A 14,953-nucleotide genomic window follows, 5' to 3' on the forward strand; every position below is an offset into this window, starting at 1 on the left:
CCAGTCACTGGAGAAGGATATCATGTTTGGTAAGGTGGAGGGCCAGAGAAGATTGATTGGCCAAGTGGCAGTATTAATGGACTCAAACTTGGCAACTGTAGTGAGGTTGGCCCATGATAGGGTAGTGTTTCATTCTGCTGTGCATAAGGTCGCTATGGGTCGGTACCAACTCGTTGACACCTAACAACAGGTACAGTTAATATCTATAGAATAAAAGCAAGCTAAAACTGCTATTACACTGAAGATGAAGCCATGGATCAGACCCAGGCCTGTACACTAAACTGCAAGTAAGTAAAGGAGAACTCAAAATGAGACGGCAACCCTTTTCCTCTGCATTTAGTTCCAGATTTTGGGCCCCCAGCTATAGTCATGTGGTTCATGGATACTCAACAATTCATTCCCTCCTCCCTGTCACTTACTTTTGAGCCCTCACTACCTCTAACCAGAATCACAATACTCTCTTCACTGGTCTCATTGTATTTCTGCCTCTTCCAGCTCTCATCTTTCCTTCTCATTGTAATGAGTTATCTTTCTGCAGCACTCATTGGATCAGCCCCCAGCTCCCACACACAAAGCAAATCACTACCATGATTCGATTACAACTCATAGGGACCCGACAGGAGAGAGTAGAACTGCCCCCATCAGGCTTTCAAGACTCTGTAAGATAAATACTGGACTACGAACCATAGATGGGTGTTTCAAGTCCACCAGCTGCTCTATGGGAGAAAGATGAGGCTTTCTGCTCCTGCAAAGATTTACAGCCTCGGAAACCCTGTACAGGGTCACATGAGTCGGAACCAACTTGACGACACTTAACAAAAACAATCTTTCCAAAAGCAGACTGCCATATTTTTCCCCCGCAGAGTGGCTTGTGGGTTTGAACCACAGACCTCTTGGTTAACAACCGAGCACTTAACCACTGTATCACCAGGGCTCCTGATCTGATCCGCAGTCCTTCTAATTATTTGAGTGATCACTATTGTTCAAGGTAACATGTTCCAGTGCTCCATGGAGCTAGCAAAATGAATCAGACTTGGATCTTGCCCTTGCCATGTTTGCAATCTGCCAAGGATAATTAAAAAAAAAAAGCAAAAACAAAAAAACACTCACAAGAATGACAACATTTACTGAGAACTTAGTAAGTGCCAAGCACTATCCTTTAATGCTTTACATATGAAGCATCACAGAATGCAACATCCTTATGTTCTTATCAGTTCCATTTTGAGCCAGGGTAATGGAAGCACTGAGGTTAAGTAACTTCCCCTAAAGATATACTACAGTAAGTAAGTAGCTGCTGAGCCAGATTTGGAGCCCAGGAATTCCGACAGCAAAGCGTAAGAACCGGTGATCACTGTGCTCTCCTGCCCAACAAGATGTGTACTGGGGACAGTGGGAAGGAAGCTTATGTTTCCTGAAGAGGAAGCAAAAGAAACAAAGGCTGAAAATACCGGTTTCACAGTATGATGAAAGTGGATTTGAATACCCTGTTGTGTGGTCTAGTGGTTACCTATAGGCAACACAGACTCAGCATATTTTAGGAAGATTATGTAGATGCAGAAGACAGTGGGGGTCTGGGAGAGGAAAAGAAGGGACTAGTTAGGAGGAGTCCCTGTGTGGCGCTGAGAGTTAATGCGCTGGACTGCAAAGTCGGTTCGAACCACAAGGTTGGTGGTTCAAGCTCATCAGCTGCTCCTCGGAAACCCTATACAGGGGTAGCTATGGGTTGGAACTGACTCAACAGCACTTAACAACAACAACAACAGTTAGAAGGCTGTTTGAATAGTCTAGGCAAGAGTTAACATGAGTTACAACCAGGCCAGAGAAATTTAAAAAATAGGACAGACACAGGAAAAAAAAATTCAGGAGGAAGCATAAAGAAGGGTTTTTCAACCTTACTGTGCCCCTCCTCTGCTTAGGCCATGTCTCTGCTTGGTATTCAAGGCTTTCCATAATTGGTCCCAACTACTTTTCCATAAAGGAGCTCTGGTAGCGTAGTGGGTCGGAACCAATTCCACAGTACTTAACAACTTTTCCATAGTAACCTTGCACTAAGCATGCCACATACCTCATTCTCCCCGCTGTACTGGATGACATTCCTTTATCCAAGGATAACCTCTACTTTTTCACTCGTCTTATTTCTACATGTACAAATCTTACCTAGCCTTGAAGGTCTTGCCCAAAGGCCATCTCGTCCACTGAACCTCCCTGATTCTCCTCCTGTCAGAAGAAGAAACCCCGCCCCCCCTCCTCAATTCTCCCACAGCACTTCATTTATACCTCAGGTACAGCTTTCATCCCACCTTGTATGCACCATTCACTATACTATATTGCTCACAGAATCAAGTTCAAAAGCTTTAGCATGGCATTTAAGAAAAAAAAAGTTGCACATCTCTATCTTTACACTGAACTGTGGACACCTTAAGACCACAAGCCTTCTTCTCTGAATCCCACCATAGCATCTGCACATAAGACACTCAAGATCCATAAATAATCCTTAGAAGCACCTACCATACCCAAGCTGAAAGTGAAACGGGTAGACATTACAGGCATTTCTTGACTTTTCAAAGTGCTGATACTTTGACTATAAAACAGTATACCTTCCATAAGGCCTAAACTGTCACTATTTTGGATCACATTTTAAATTGGTTTACCATGCAAATTAAATCTCGCAATTGCCAAATATTAAATATTTCCCCATGAAATGCAGAAGAAATCTTGTTTCTTTTAGGAGCCTATCCATAACTCGAAAGAACTCAATCACTCAAAAGGGAATGAGCCGCAAGCATTATTTTCCTTGTTCTTATCAACTATAATCCTGATGCAATAACTTTAAAAAGAGAATGTGTTTGGGGAGGCCTCCTGTTATCATATTAAAGAGGATAAGCTTCATTCAACATTTTCAATAGTCACTCACTTGGTTTATGAGGGAACTTTGAAAAATTAATGGAAAAACTGAATTAAAAGATCATGGAATTTCCTCATGAACTTTTTGAAACCCCCTCAGATTTGTATTATAACAGAGAGAAGATTTGAATGCTAGGAAAAGAAAAAAAATATTGTGGACCTTTCTCATATACAAATACCTAAGACAATCCACAATTACTCAGTATATATTCTTATAACGAAAAAAAGGCTTTAGATACAAGATACCAAGTTCACATATAAAACAACTAAACAATATACCTACTTTTGCATACCAGATGCTGATACTATCTCTCCATTCCCAGATTAAGCAATCTAATTTTAAAGCAGAACTTTTATTTTTAATCCATTTATACAAATACTCCTAGTTTGTGGAACCATGTTTTACATCGGTGGTTCTCAACATTGTCCCCAACCCCCAACATACAACTGAAGAGCCAATCTGCACACGGCTTCTTCCACTACTTCCATTATGTCATAACGTGCATACACACACACACCTTGCACAAAGTATGGAGTAATCATTGCTTCTGAGAAGGTAGAAATAAACGACTCTGATGATTCATTTATGCTAGCAAGAAGCAGAACAGGTCTGCTTAACCTGAAACCTTCTGTTTAAGGTTCAATCCTTGATAGAAGCAAGGACCACCACAAAAATCTGCAGGTTGTCATTATACACTATCTCGGTTTAATGAATTAATGCATGTAAAGTACTTAGATAGAACCTTGTACATAGTAAGTACTCAAAGCTAGCTAGTATTATTACTGACACTGTGACTATAAATAGTATATCCACCAAAAGGCCTAAAGTATTACAGACAAACATGGAACTTTTCTAACCAATAATGGAGAAAAACACTATCATGGAATTACTTATATATGTCTAGATTAAATATATCGTTTTGTTTTTGTTTTTTTTTTGAGGTGGCTTAATTTTTGCTGCTACTTTGTTGTTAGTTGTTAAGTGCCGTGGAGTCAGTTCCAACTCATAACGATCCTGTATAGGGTTTCCAAGGAACTGCTGGTGGGTTTGAATCACTGACCTTGTAGTTAGCAGTCAGTCCAGTGTTTATCCTACAGCGCCATAACAGGACTCCACTCTGAGAAACTGCTGGAGGGTTTGAATCACCAACCTTGTGGTTAGCAGTCCAGTGTTTATCCTACAGCACCACACCAGGACTCCACTGGTGGTACTTTAGGATCTACATAATAAGCACCTTGGCCACGCTTCTTTTTTTAATTTCTGTATTCTGTTGTTAAAAATATACACAGTGATACATACACCAATTCAATAGTTTCTACTTGTTCCAATGGTTACATACTTTGAGTTGTTCAACCTTTCTCACCTTCCTTTTGTGAGCTGTTCCTCCCTCATTAACATAAAACTCACTGTCCCATAAGATTCCTATCTAATCTTTCAAATTGCTGCTGCCACTTTGATCTCATAGAGATAGTTCTCAAAAGAACATAATGTTCAAGGCAGACCTCTTTTATTAGAGAAGCTAAACTATTATTTGGTTCTAAGTAGACTTCAGTGGGTATTTCTGGTTTAGGGTTTAAAGATTATCTCTCAGGACAATAAATTCAGGAGTTCATCCAACCTTCATGGCTCCAGAAAGTCTGGAGTCCATGTGAATATAAAATTCTGTTCTGTTTCCCCTCTTATAATCAGGATTCTTCTATAGAATCTTAATAAAAAATGCTTAGTAATGGTAGCCGGCACCATCCAGTTCTGGTCTCATGGCGACTTAGGGACAGCTGTTTATTGAAGCAATTAGCCACACATCCCATATCCTCCTTCTATTCCTGATTCTCCTTCTCTTTGTTGTTCTAGGCAAATATATAGAGACCAATTGTTGTGCCTTGAATGGAGCATGGCCACTTTTAGGTCCACCCACAGACCTCTGAGGAAACCCTAAAGATTAACAGGAATTAGTTAATTAATGTTTACAGTTAAGTAGTATTGAAATGGAAAATAAAGCTAAATACTCCCCACAGGTAGCTAGTCAGACTTTCAGATGTATTTCTAGGAGAATGAAATAAACTTGAGAAACGTATGTTACTCACCACAGCAAAGACAAAGTCAAGATAGTTGATGTTGCTGCTATTCAACCTTAGGAGAGCAGTTTGAGGATGGCAGCTACCAGTAAAGTCAGTTGTATTGGGGTTGATGTTAAGAACTGAAACAGCCTTCAGGGAAAGAAAAGCGGGAAATATACAGATTACGATAAAAATCTAAAGGAAAGCCTTAAACTCTAATAATATCAAATTCAGTGCAGAGCAAAACATCCTTTGTCCGGCTACCTTAATTTATGGTGTCTTACTTTCAACAAAGTTGGCTCAGGCCCTCAAGCGATGACTCAGAAGACTTAAAAAAAAAAAGATGAAGAAGAAAGAGGGAAGCTTCCTCAGTAATGAGCCAAATAAAAGCACACAGTCATCTGCCTAGTTTGTCTAAGTCACAGCATCCTGGCAGTGGGATTTATTTGTTGGTACTCTCGCTGTAGCTTTAGTAGAACACTACAGTGCCATTATGTACTTGAGCATATTTATACAATCCAAGCTAGAGCAACGGATAGTTCCACTGTTCTCCTATATCAACCTACATACAGTGCATTTCAGATAAAACTGTGTCAGAGTAACATTTTCAATGAACTAAAATAAAGATCAGGTACTTGCAGTCTTTCCATTTTTAAATAATATTTCATTGCATTTTCAGTGAAAGTTTCCACAGCAAATTAGGTTCTGTGACATTAGTTTCATTTTTCACCATGTGTCAACATTCTCGCGAATTAAGTTCTAGTTGTTCTGTTTTGAGAACCCTAGTTTCCCTGCACTCCCCTTTGTCTTCCCATCTTTGCTTTAGAATAATTGCTGATCTTTTGGTCTCATGTTGTTATTGTTGTTGGTTCCAACTCATAGTGACGCTGTATAGGGTTTCCGAGGAGCAGCTGGTAAGCTCAAACCACGGGCCTTGTGATTCAAACCTACCTTGTGGTCTAGTGCTTATCCTACAGCATCACACCAGGTCTCCTGTGGTCTCATAGAGACTTTTTTTTTTTAATGGAACCCCATACTCACAGGTAATAGCCTTTATTTTATGTGCCAATCTGTCATTTCGCTAAAAAGTAACAATCTTAGTGATGGTAGGAGTCCTGGTGTGGCGCTGTGGGTTAATGCACCAGACTGCAAAGTCGTTTGAACTGCAAGGTCGGCGGTTCAAGCTCACCAGCTGCTCCTCGGAAACCCTATACAGAGTTGCTATGGGTCGCAATCGATTCAACAGCACTTCACAACAACAACAACCGTGATGGTAAGTGAAATCTAAGCCCAAAAGAGCTTTTTTAAACTGCTAGGCTTCCTCCTGGCCAAAACAACATCTTTAAAGCTACAATAACTCTTCACCGCTATAGGAATTCCGAACCCAACAAGTCAACATCAAATATTCATTTAAAATGGAATCATTCTAATAATGACTATTCTTGGGCTAAAGGTTGATGTTAAGTGCCATCGAGTCTGTTCTGACTCATAGTGACCCTGTATAGGGTTTCCAAGGAGTGGCTGGTGAGTTTGAACCACCAACCTTGTGGCTAGCAGTCCAGTGCTGATCCTACAGTGACACACTAGGATTTCATAGGGCTGAAGGTAGAATATATTATATTTGAAAAAAAATACTCAAAGAATGTATCAATAAAAATAGTCAGCTATACCTTATCTTGAGTGATGTTTAGCTGCAACCCCATGGTAGCCAGAAGACAAGTACCATTATCATTTTTAACCGAATAGGTTCCAACCTCTGGTTTTCCCTTTGGAGTGGGTTTTACAGTAGGAGATGGCACAGTGGTGTGAATGATGGGTGCCACTGTTGTTGAAGTTTTATCTTTATCACACAGAAACTCTAAAACAAACAAATAATAATAAAGTGGATATCTTTTTCACTGAAGAACAAAATAGTTCTGAGGAAGTGTTGGTAGTTTCCCAAAACTGGTGAATGAGAGATTATTACATTTCTATAAAGTCATATAAAACAAAACAATCCACTAATCATCAAGTCAATTTCAGCTCTACCGTGTGTCAGAGTAGAGCTGTGCCCCACAGAGTTTTCAATGACTATGATCTTTTGGAAGCAGATCACTAGACTTGTCTTCTGAGGTGATTCTAGGTGGATCCAAACTGCTTAGTAGACAAGCACTTAAACATATGCACCACCCAGAGAATCCATAAAGTCATATGAAGTTTACAAAATTAAAGATTAGAACACAAAAGTCTAATCTTTATACTTTGGTTTTGGAACTTCTAAAGACCTGATGATGAACAAGCTGTTTGAAGAGCTGTTCAAAGATTACATTTTATCAGCTAAAACATTAATAAAGGTTGTTGTTTTAAGAGCTGTGGAGTTGATTTTGACTTATAGAGACCCTGTATAGGATTTCTGAGGCTTAAAATCTTTTGTGGGAGCAGAAAGCCTTACCTTTCTCCTGCGAAGCTCCAACTGCCAAGCTTGTGGTTCACAGTCCAATGCCTATCCTATGGAGCCACCGCCTGTACACCATAAACTTAGAGCTGCAAGCTCCATAAGACTAAGAATTGCTACCATTTTTTTTTTTTAAGAACTTGATAGTCAACAACTGAAAACAGACTTTACAGTCTACAAATAAGTCTTAATATACAAGTGCTTTCAGATAATAATGTCAACTAAAATTATATGCATGTATATCAAATCTTCAATTAAGTCCTGGAATGGTGCTATAGGAAGGATAAGTATTGAACTGGTAACCACGAGATTGGCAGTTCAAACCCAACAGCCACTCTCAGAAACCCTATATAGGGTTACTATGAGTCAGAACCAACTCGAAGGCACACAACAACAATAATCTTAAATTAGGACTCAAGTATTGAAGCATACTCACCTTTTGTGCTTACTGTACCATTTTGGACAAAAGCTTGCACAAGAATATCCCAGTATTGCTGAACAACATAATTACTGTCTATAGTTGATAAGCTATTACATCTAAAGATGTTATTCAATGGAATTTCAATTGCCACAGCGTCAGAAACAGTAATAATTCCTACAAAACAAAATAACAATAGTTGTTTCCAAGCAGGTAGGATAAAAGTGCCAATATAAAAACATTTATGTAGGCTTCCTTCGTCTTCTCTCCACCTGCTCCACCCCATCCCCTAAATGACAAACGGCATGGCATGTTCAGGGAATGCCCATTTTACCACTGTTTGAACACAAGGAATCAGATGGAGGTTAAGAGGGATGAAAAGGAACAAGTTGCAAGTGGGTGGTCGTACTTTGGGTTTTATTTTACTAGCAATAGAAATCTAACTTCCATTTTTAAAACAGGAAATAACAAACATACATTTTATTTTAATTTCAACAACCAAATTGTAGGGGCTAGGCATGGAGGGTCAGAGAAAAAGAGGAAGACCCCCAATGTGATGGATTGGTCAATTAGCAGCATCAATTGACTCAAGTGTGGCAACAGTAGTGAGGTTGGCCCAGGATCAGGCAGTGTTTCATTCTGCTGTGCATAAGGTTGCTATGGGTCAGTATTGACTCGATGGCACTTAACAACAAGGCATGGGGAAACCATTTTAAGGGAAGCCACTTAAGAAGAAAATCAGAAGGCTAATGGTCTGACTAAGGTGAAAGGTGAGGGGTTACGTAAAATAAGATCATGAAGGGCTACAAGGAGAGAGCAAAGAAGCCAACGTGATGACACATATCTAAGGTAAAATCAATAGGACGTGGTGAATTAACAAGGAAGAACAGAAATGCATTAATCAAAGGTTTTATAATTGTAAGGAAAAGAAAGAAAGAGACAAAGGAGAGAGTCTTGGCTTTAACAGCAGGCAGATTTGAGAGTAAACCTGGGAGGGAGTACTCTTAAGTCTCCAAAGGAGACCAAGAGCCCATCCATTCTCTTACAGACTGGAGTATTTAAAGGCGGTGTGGTCTTGGTACAGTTCTGGCGAGTTTACAATGGGTGGGGCTATGGAGATTTTGGGAGGGGCTATGGAGATTTGTGCGGGAGTAGTTGCAATACCATTCCGTTGATCCTTCAATAATAAATCCTGTTTTTCTGCTAATGTCCCAAAATTAATATAATAGTCTTCCTTGACATAATATAAAGGCTATTCTACTTCAGGAAATCTTCAGAATATTAAATCAGTACATTATATGCATTCCATACAGATTCAGACTTTCATTATAATGAGAACAGTGTAACTTGGGAAAAATCTCACACACATGTACTTCAAATGGCCATGATCGCACAATTGACTTAGTCTTTTTTTGAGAAGAAGCAAGGAACAAAGGTACTTGTTATTAGGTGCCATCGAGTCAGTACCGACTCATAGCGACCCTATGCACAACAGAACTAAACACTGCCTGGTCCTGGGCCAACCTCACAATTGTTGCCACACTTGAGCCCATTGATGCTGACACTTTGCCAATCCATCTTGCTGGGTGTCTTCCTCTTTTTTTCTGACATTCCACCTTACCAAACATGATATCCCTCTCCAGAGACTTTTAAAAGGTTCAACACTTTTAAAAGGTCTTGCGCAGCAGGAAGATACTGGAGGTCCTTAATATGAACTGCTTTTTGTACTTCTTTATTATGCAGCAAAGGCAGCCAATGAATGTTGCCTTGGCTACCCCTGACACCCCACTTCCCCCTCCCCAGTGGCTAAGGGAATGTTCTTAACTGATCAACTAGACCATTTTGCCTAAAACTGTTTTGACAGTTAGCATAAGTAAATAGATATATACACTGGCTGTATGCAGACAGATCTCAAAAACAAATGAGTGAAAAACAAGTTACAAACATAATAGCATCACACTATGAAACTATAAGAGTAGTAGATCTATGCATATATAGTAAAATATAAACACGTGAACAGGCAGAATGCACATCAAATTCATGAAAGTGGTTGTTTCTCGGGAGGGATGGAGAAAAATGGAACTGGGGAGTAGGTATAAAGGAAATCTTAACTCTATCCATATTTACTTAAATAGAGATCGTACAAATATTTAAAAATTATATTTACTAATTCTGGGTCATGAACATGTGGGTCTATTGTTCTTTTCTGTATTTTAACCATGAAATCGTGAAAAAGTTTTAAAAAATAAAACAGTAGTTTCAGAGTGTCTTCAATGATAAGATGCCTCGTAATAATACAGCCGTTTATTTCAAAACCAATTATCAACAACAGTCCATTTAAGAAGGCATTTAAAATCCTAAATAGTTTATAAAAAGTTTTACTATATAGAAGCTAGTAATAAAATATTGTATCCTCCCCTTGTTTCAGATAAAAAGGAGAAGGGATAGGTGCTAAGATTTCCAGTTCGCTCCATTCACATGCATCAGATTAGCCGAACCCCCTCTGCCATTTTTACTGCTACCCTCTTGGTTCAGGCACAAGGAATCCTTTGATTACTATAACAGCCTCTTAAACTGGCATCCCTGCCTGAACTCTCCTCATTTCCAAGTTATTCCTGCAGAATGTTCTTTATAAACTATTGCCTTTGCTTTTGTTATATAAATTTCCTACTTAAAATCCTAAAATGGTTGCCCAGGGCCTACCCCAAGAACTAAATGCCTTTCCTTGGCTTTCAAGGCCCTTTATAATTTAGGCCCACTGCACCTAGACAACTTGATTTTCCTTCTCCTACATAGTACACAGCCTCTTTTAACCAGGCAGTTCTCCAGCTACTGCTGCACATACCATGCTTCCCCCTGGCTGGAAATATCCTGCTGCAAGAAGACCACTTCCAGCTCAAGTCCTACTTATCCTACCAAGTTATCTCACCTTTCCTTAGGCTCCATATCAGAAGCACTTGTTTTTAAATGCTTAGAAATCAGACACGCCCAATCAGAGGGCTCAGGGGCTATGGAACCCACAAGCAAAGTTTAATATGCACTTTTTCTTTTCTGAGAGGGTCTATGATTTTCATCCGATGGTCAGAAAAGATTTACAAACCCTCTAGTCCACCCACACCCTCCAAAAAAAAAAAAAAAAAATTACACTGACCTCAACGTTTTCCCATTTTTTACATATGACTTGGGAAAACAAGGAGCCCTGGTGGCATAGGGGGTTACGAATTGGGTTGCTTAACCACAAGGTCAGCAGTTTGAATCCACCAGCTGCTCCTCAGGAGAAAAATGAGGTTTTCTGCTCAACTACACCCAACCAACAACAACAACAACTTGGGGAAACAATTTAGCTTTGCTTCTCCACTTAGTTTTTAAGCTTTTGAAGAGTCAGGAGTGAATCTTATGACACTACAGGACACAAAGCTAAATTCCTACGTAGCATAGCCAATAACCACTAGTCTTAGTTACCTTCTCAACTTAACAGATCAGTAAAAAGAAAACTAGGATTGTTTTCTAAGTTTCCTTTTGAGGTATCTCCCAAGTTTTACAAAAACTCATTCACTTCTGGGTCTTTAAAATGAAACCCTTTGATATCCAAATGAGCCAATCCTCTTGAGATCTGAAGGCCATCCACCTGTGTTCCTGAGGTCAACGTGAAGGGGCTTTCTGAGAGAAAAACTAAGCTACAAACACCATGGTAACCCCATCTTAATAGGGGTGGGAATAAAAAAGAACTATACTTGTACCCCTAACAAAATTTAAATCTCCACCATCCATGCCTTAATACACGTCACTTCTGGGAATTATAAGAATGGCCTAATTGCCAATGCCTTCCCAAGTTCATTTTGACCTGAGACTGTCTCAGAATAGCAGCCAATGTTGCCTCCTGTCATTTTCTCTTTAACCAATCATCATTTGCTTTTCTGTTAAAATTCTACCTGAATGGTAAATTTAAAAAATTAAAAAGAACTTAAAATTAACCATTCCTGATAGTCTCAAAGATTCTTGAATACACTGACATTGTTTTTTAAAAAAGATTTTCTCATTCATTTCACATTTACTGAGTGCCCACTAGTGAATGAAATAAATAATGATGATCAAGGGAATGAATACCCTAGCTCAAGAGACTTTAGTTCAAACACAAGCTTACTAGTTCAAACACTTACTAGACTGTGTGAACTTGGGGAAAAGTCACTGAATTTCATCAAACCTCAGTCTCTTTACCTATAAAATCTGAGAGAATATCTGCTTCACAGGATTACCATTAAAGATGAAGTGAGACGCTACAGGACTTGGGAAATACTACCTTATACCCAGTAAAACATTCAAGCAATGACAGCAACTATCACTATGTTGAACACTGGACCTACCATGCAGAGATGAAGCTTTTTATCTCATTAGGAAGACAAACATGTATAATGATGATTTCTAAACTACTTTTATTATTATTAATAAAAAGCAAAATGATATAATCAATCCAACTCTCAAGGTTACCTTTATCTTTAGCTTCAGGAAATGTTGTGTTATCACTAATGTTGTAGGAGAATGAGATGCTCTCAATTGAATATGGATTTGTCTCCTTTGTAAAATTCACACTCCAGGAAAATCCAGATCCAAACTGTACCACTATTCTGGAACCATTCTGGTCATCACCACAAATGCTTCCATTATATGTTGGAGTTCCAAGGTCTGAAATGGTTACATTTTTCTAAAAGACCGAGATGTGTGGAGGCAGGAAACAAAAAGATAGTAATGAGTACCATACATTTATGCAGGCTAGGACACTTCAGTTTAAATCACACACATCTCTGACAGCCAGGTTGCCCTTTGAATGGTTTGCTGTATAAACCAGTCACAGATCCTTCAGCTAAACACCAGTTCTCCAGACAAATTTATGGAGTCCTGGTGTGACGCTGTAGGATAAGCAGTGGAGTGCTAACTGCAAGGTCGGAGGTTCAAATCCGCCAGGCACTCCTCAGAAACCGTATAGAGTAGATATGAGTTGGAACCGACTTAACAGCACTTAACAACAACAGCAATTTACATCAAGGGAAATGGGAAACTGATCTGAACATAAACTAGCCTGTTCTTAAGCTGATCTTTAAAAACTTAGGTTATAAATCAGTAGGACTGTAATTAAAAGAAAATAAGAAGGCAAAGGAATGAGAGGTGTCCTGAGATAATCTTTTAACCTTAAACCAAAATAACCCCTGAAGTCTTCTTAAAACCAAATAATAGTTTAGCTTAACTAGCGAAAAGGTCTGCCTTGAGCATTAAGATCTATTTGTATGGGATCAAATTGACAATAGCAACTCAAAAGATTAGATAGGAAACTTGGGGGGGCAGTTAATTTCTGTTAATGAGGGTGGAACAATTCAGAAATGGAGGGTGAGAATGATTGCACCACTCACTGAATTTTCAATGCAGAAACTGTTGAACTGGTGTGTGTTTTGCTATATATGCGGGGACTTCAAAAAGATCATGAAAGAACAAATCTGTACATCAAGGATGATTCCCACCCCCTCCATACACAGAGTAGACAGGGATAGGCAACTTGGACATTGACTACCCAAAATCGGGGGGGCTACAAAGGCAAGAAGTGACTGGCTTATAAGCTTTCAAGAGGGAACCTAGATCCAGAGGGCGTGGAGGAAGGTAGAATCTCCACTGAGTATTATCCAATCTGTCTAGGCAGGGCTGATGAAATGAAATGCGATGGGTCTCTTGTGATACAATAGTGAATAATTGTTATCAGGACTGATTGTGAGGGTTGGAAATGTAAAGGTACACGTTTTATAGCAAGGAGGGGAATGATTGACTTTGAAGTCTAGGAGCAGAGGTCCCTGGGACCATCAATGGAGAAGAGCGGAGAGCAGGACCCTACCCAGAGAAGCAGTGATGCCTGAGATGGAGGCAGAGACGATGACGTGGAGAGATGGAGCAGTTGGGAACTTTAGACACAGAGAGGGAGAGGGGCTGTGTGCTGACGACCGGGGGGCAGGCTTGTAGTGTATACCCTTTGGATGGTTGATGATACATGGAGGGGATTGTAACCATGGCAATGAAACGATATACGATAGGATGAATGTAAAACTAATGTTCTCCCATGTAAACTGTCACATAATTCACAATAAAACATTAAAAAAAAAATTCACAAAAAAGGACTGAGAGGAGAACAAGATAAAGGAGATTTTAATAACAAGCTATTAAAACAGGGCAAGCTTTGATGTTATTATGTTTTAAAAACATCACAGTAGTTAGGCCTGAACACCATATAATCTTCAGAACATTTGCCTTTAAGAAAACTCCAAAGAACCAATAAATTAGAATATTCATTTCAGCATGAAACAGAATACCTTCAAGTATATCGTTGGTTGCTTGGTTACGTGCCAAGGAGTCAGTTTCAACTCATAGTGACCCATATAGGGTTTCTGACGCTGTAAATCTTTATGGGAGCAGAAAGCCTCATCTTTCTCCCAAATAACAGCTGGTAGTTTCGAACTTCTGACCTTGAGGTAAGCAGCTCAACTTATAACCATTATGCTACCAGAGCTCCTTCAAGTGTATGTGTCCAAAAAAAAATTTTTTTTTTATGTTAAGTTAGTCAGCATATGAAACCTTGCTGTATAAATGTACTTAAAAGATTTTTTTTTAAAGAATCAGAATTAAATTCCTACTGTAAAACCCCAAGAAAACCATTTACTTACATAAATGTTGCTTGTAGTTTCATAACGTATTTGGAATTTCATCTGCCATTTTGCATAAAGGCAAGTAGCTTTTCCTGAATCTGTCAAGTTAACTTCCAATGCATAACACTGGACAGCTCCTGCATTTATTTTTAAGAAACAAGATTTTAAAATTGTACTACAAAAACAAGTATATGTATATATAAAAAAAAAAAGTACATAAAAATACATATAATAAAAACAGGTTCTATCCACCACTGACATTCAACCAGCTCTAAGCATGAAACCAAATATTTTTAGTATATATGCTGTCTTGGTGACTGTTTTTCTTTGTATTTTGAAGAAAATCCATTGATAAGGTTAGCATATTATCCTTTCCCAAAAGAAGAGTTACTAGACCTAGGTGCCTAGAAAATGGCAGTCACTGGTGACATTTGACATCTGCCTCATTTCCACATT

At 39.0% G+C, this 14,953-nt stretch overlaps 1 protein-coding gene across 1 annotated transcript in view; it reads right to left on the minus strand.

The window, feature by feature from the left end:
* LAMP2 (lysosomal-associated membrane protein 2) overlaps positions 1-14,626 on the minus strand; it is a 20,686-nt gene extending 6,060 nt beyond the window's left edge. The window contains exons 1-5 of the mRNA XM_006877471.1: positions 14,516-14,626; positions 12,303-12,516; positions 7,833-7,991; positions 6,633-6,820; positions 4,990-5,112 (exon numbers count right to left, since the gene is read on the minus strand). Coding sequence (XP_006877533.1) covers positions 4,990-5,112; positions 6,633-6,820; positions 7,833-7,991; positions 12,303-12,516; positions 14,516-14,557 — 726 coding nt within the window. The 5' untranslated portion in view covers positions 14,558-14,626. The remainder of the gene's footprint in view (positions 1-4,989; positions 5,113-6,632; positions 6,821-7,832; positions 7,992-12,302; positions 12,517-14,515) is intronic.
* Between the last annotated feature and the right edge of the window lie 327 nt (positions 14,627-14,953).

The sequence above is a fragment of the Chrysochloris asiatica genome, unplaced genomic scaffold (genome assembly GCF_000296735.1).
Source record: "Chrysochloris asiatica unplaced genomic scaffold, ChrAsi1.0 scaffold00504, whole genome shotgun sequence".
In the NCBI taxonomy this organism is placed as follows: domain Eukaryota; kingdom Metazoa; phylum Chordata; class Mammalia; order Afrosoricida; family Chrysochloridae; genus Chrysochloris; species Chrysochloris asiatica.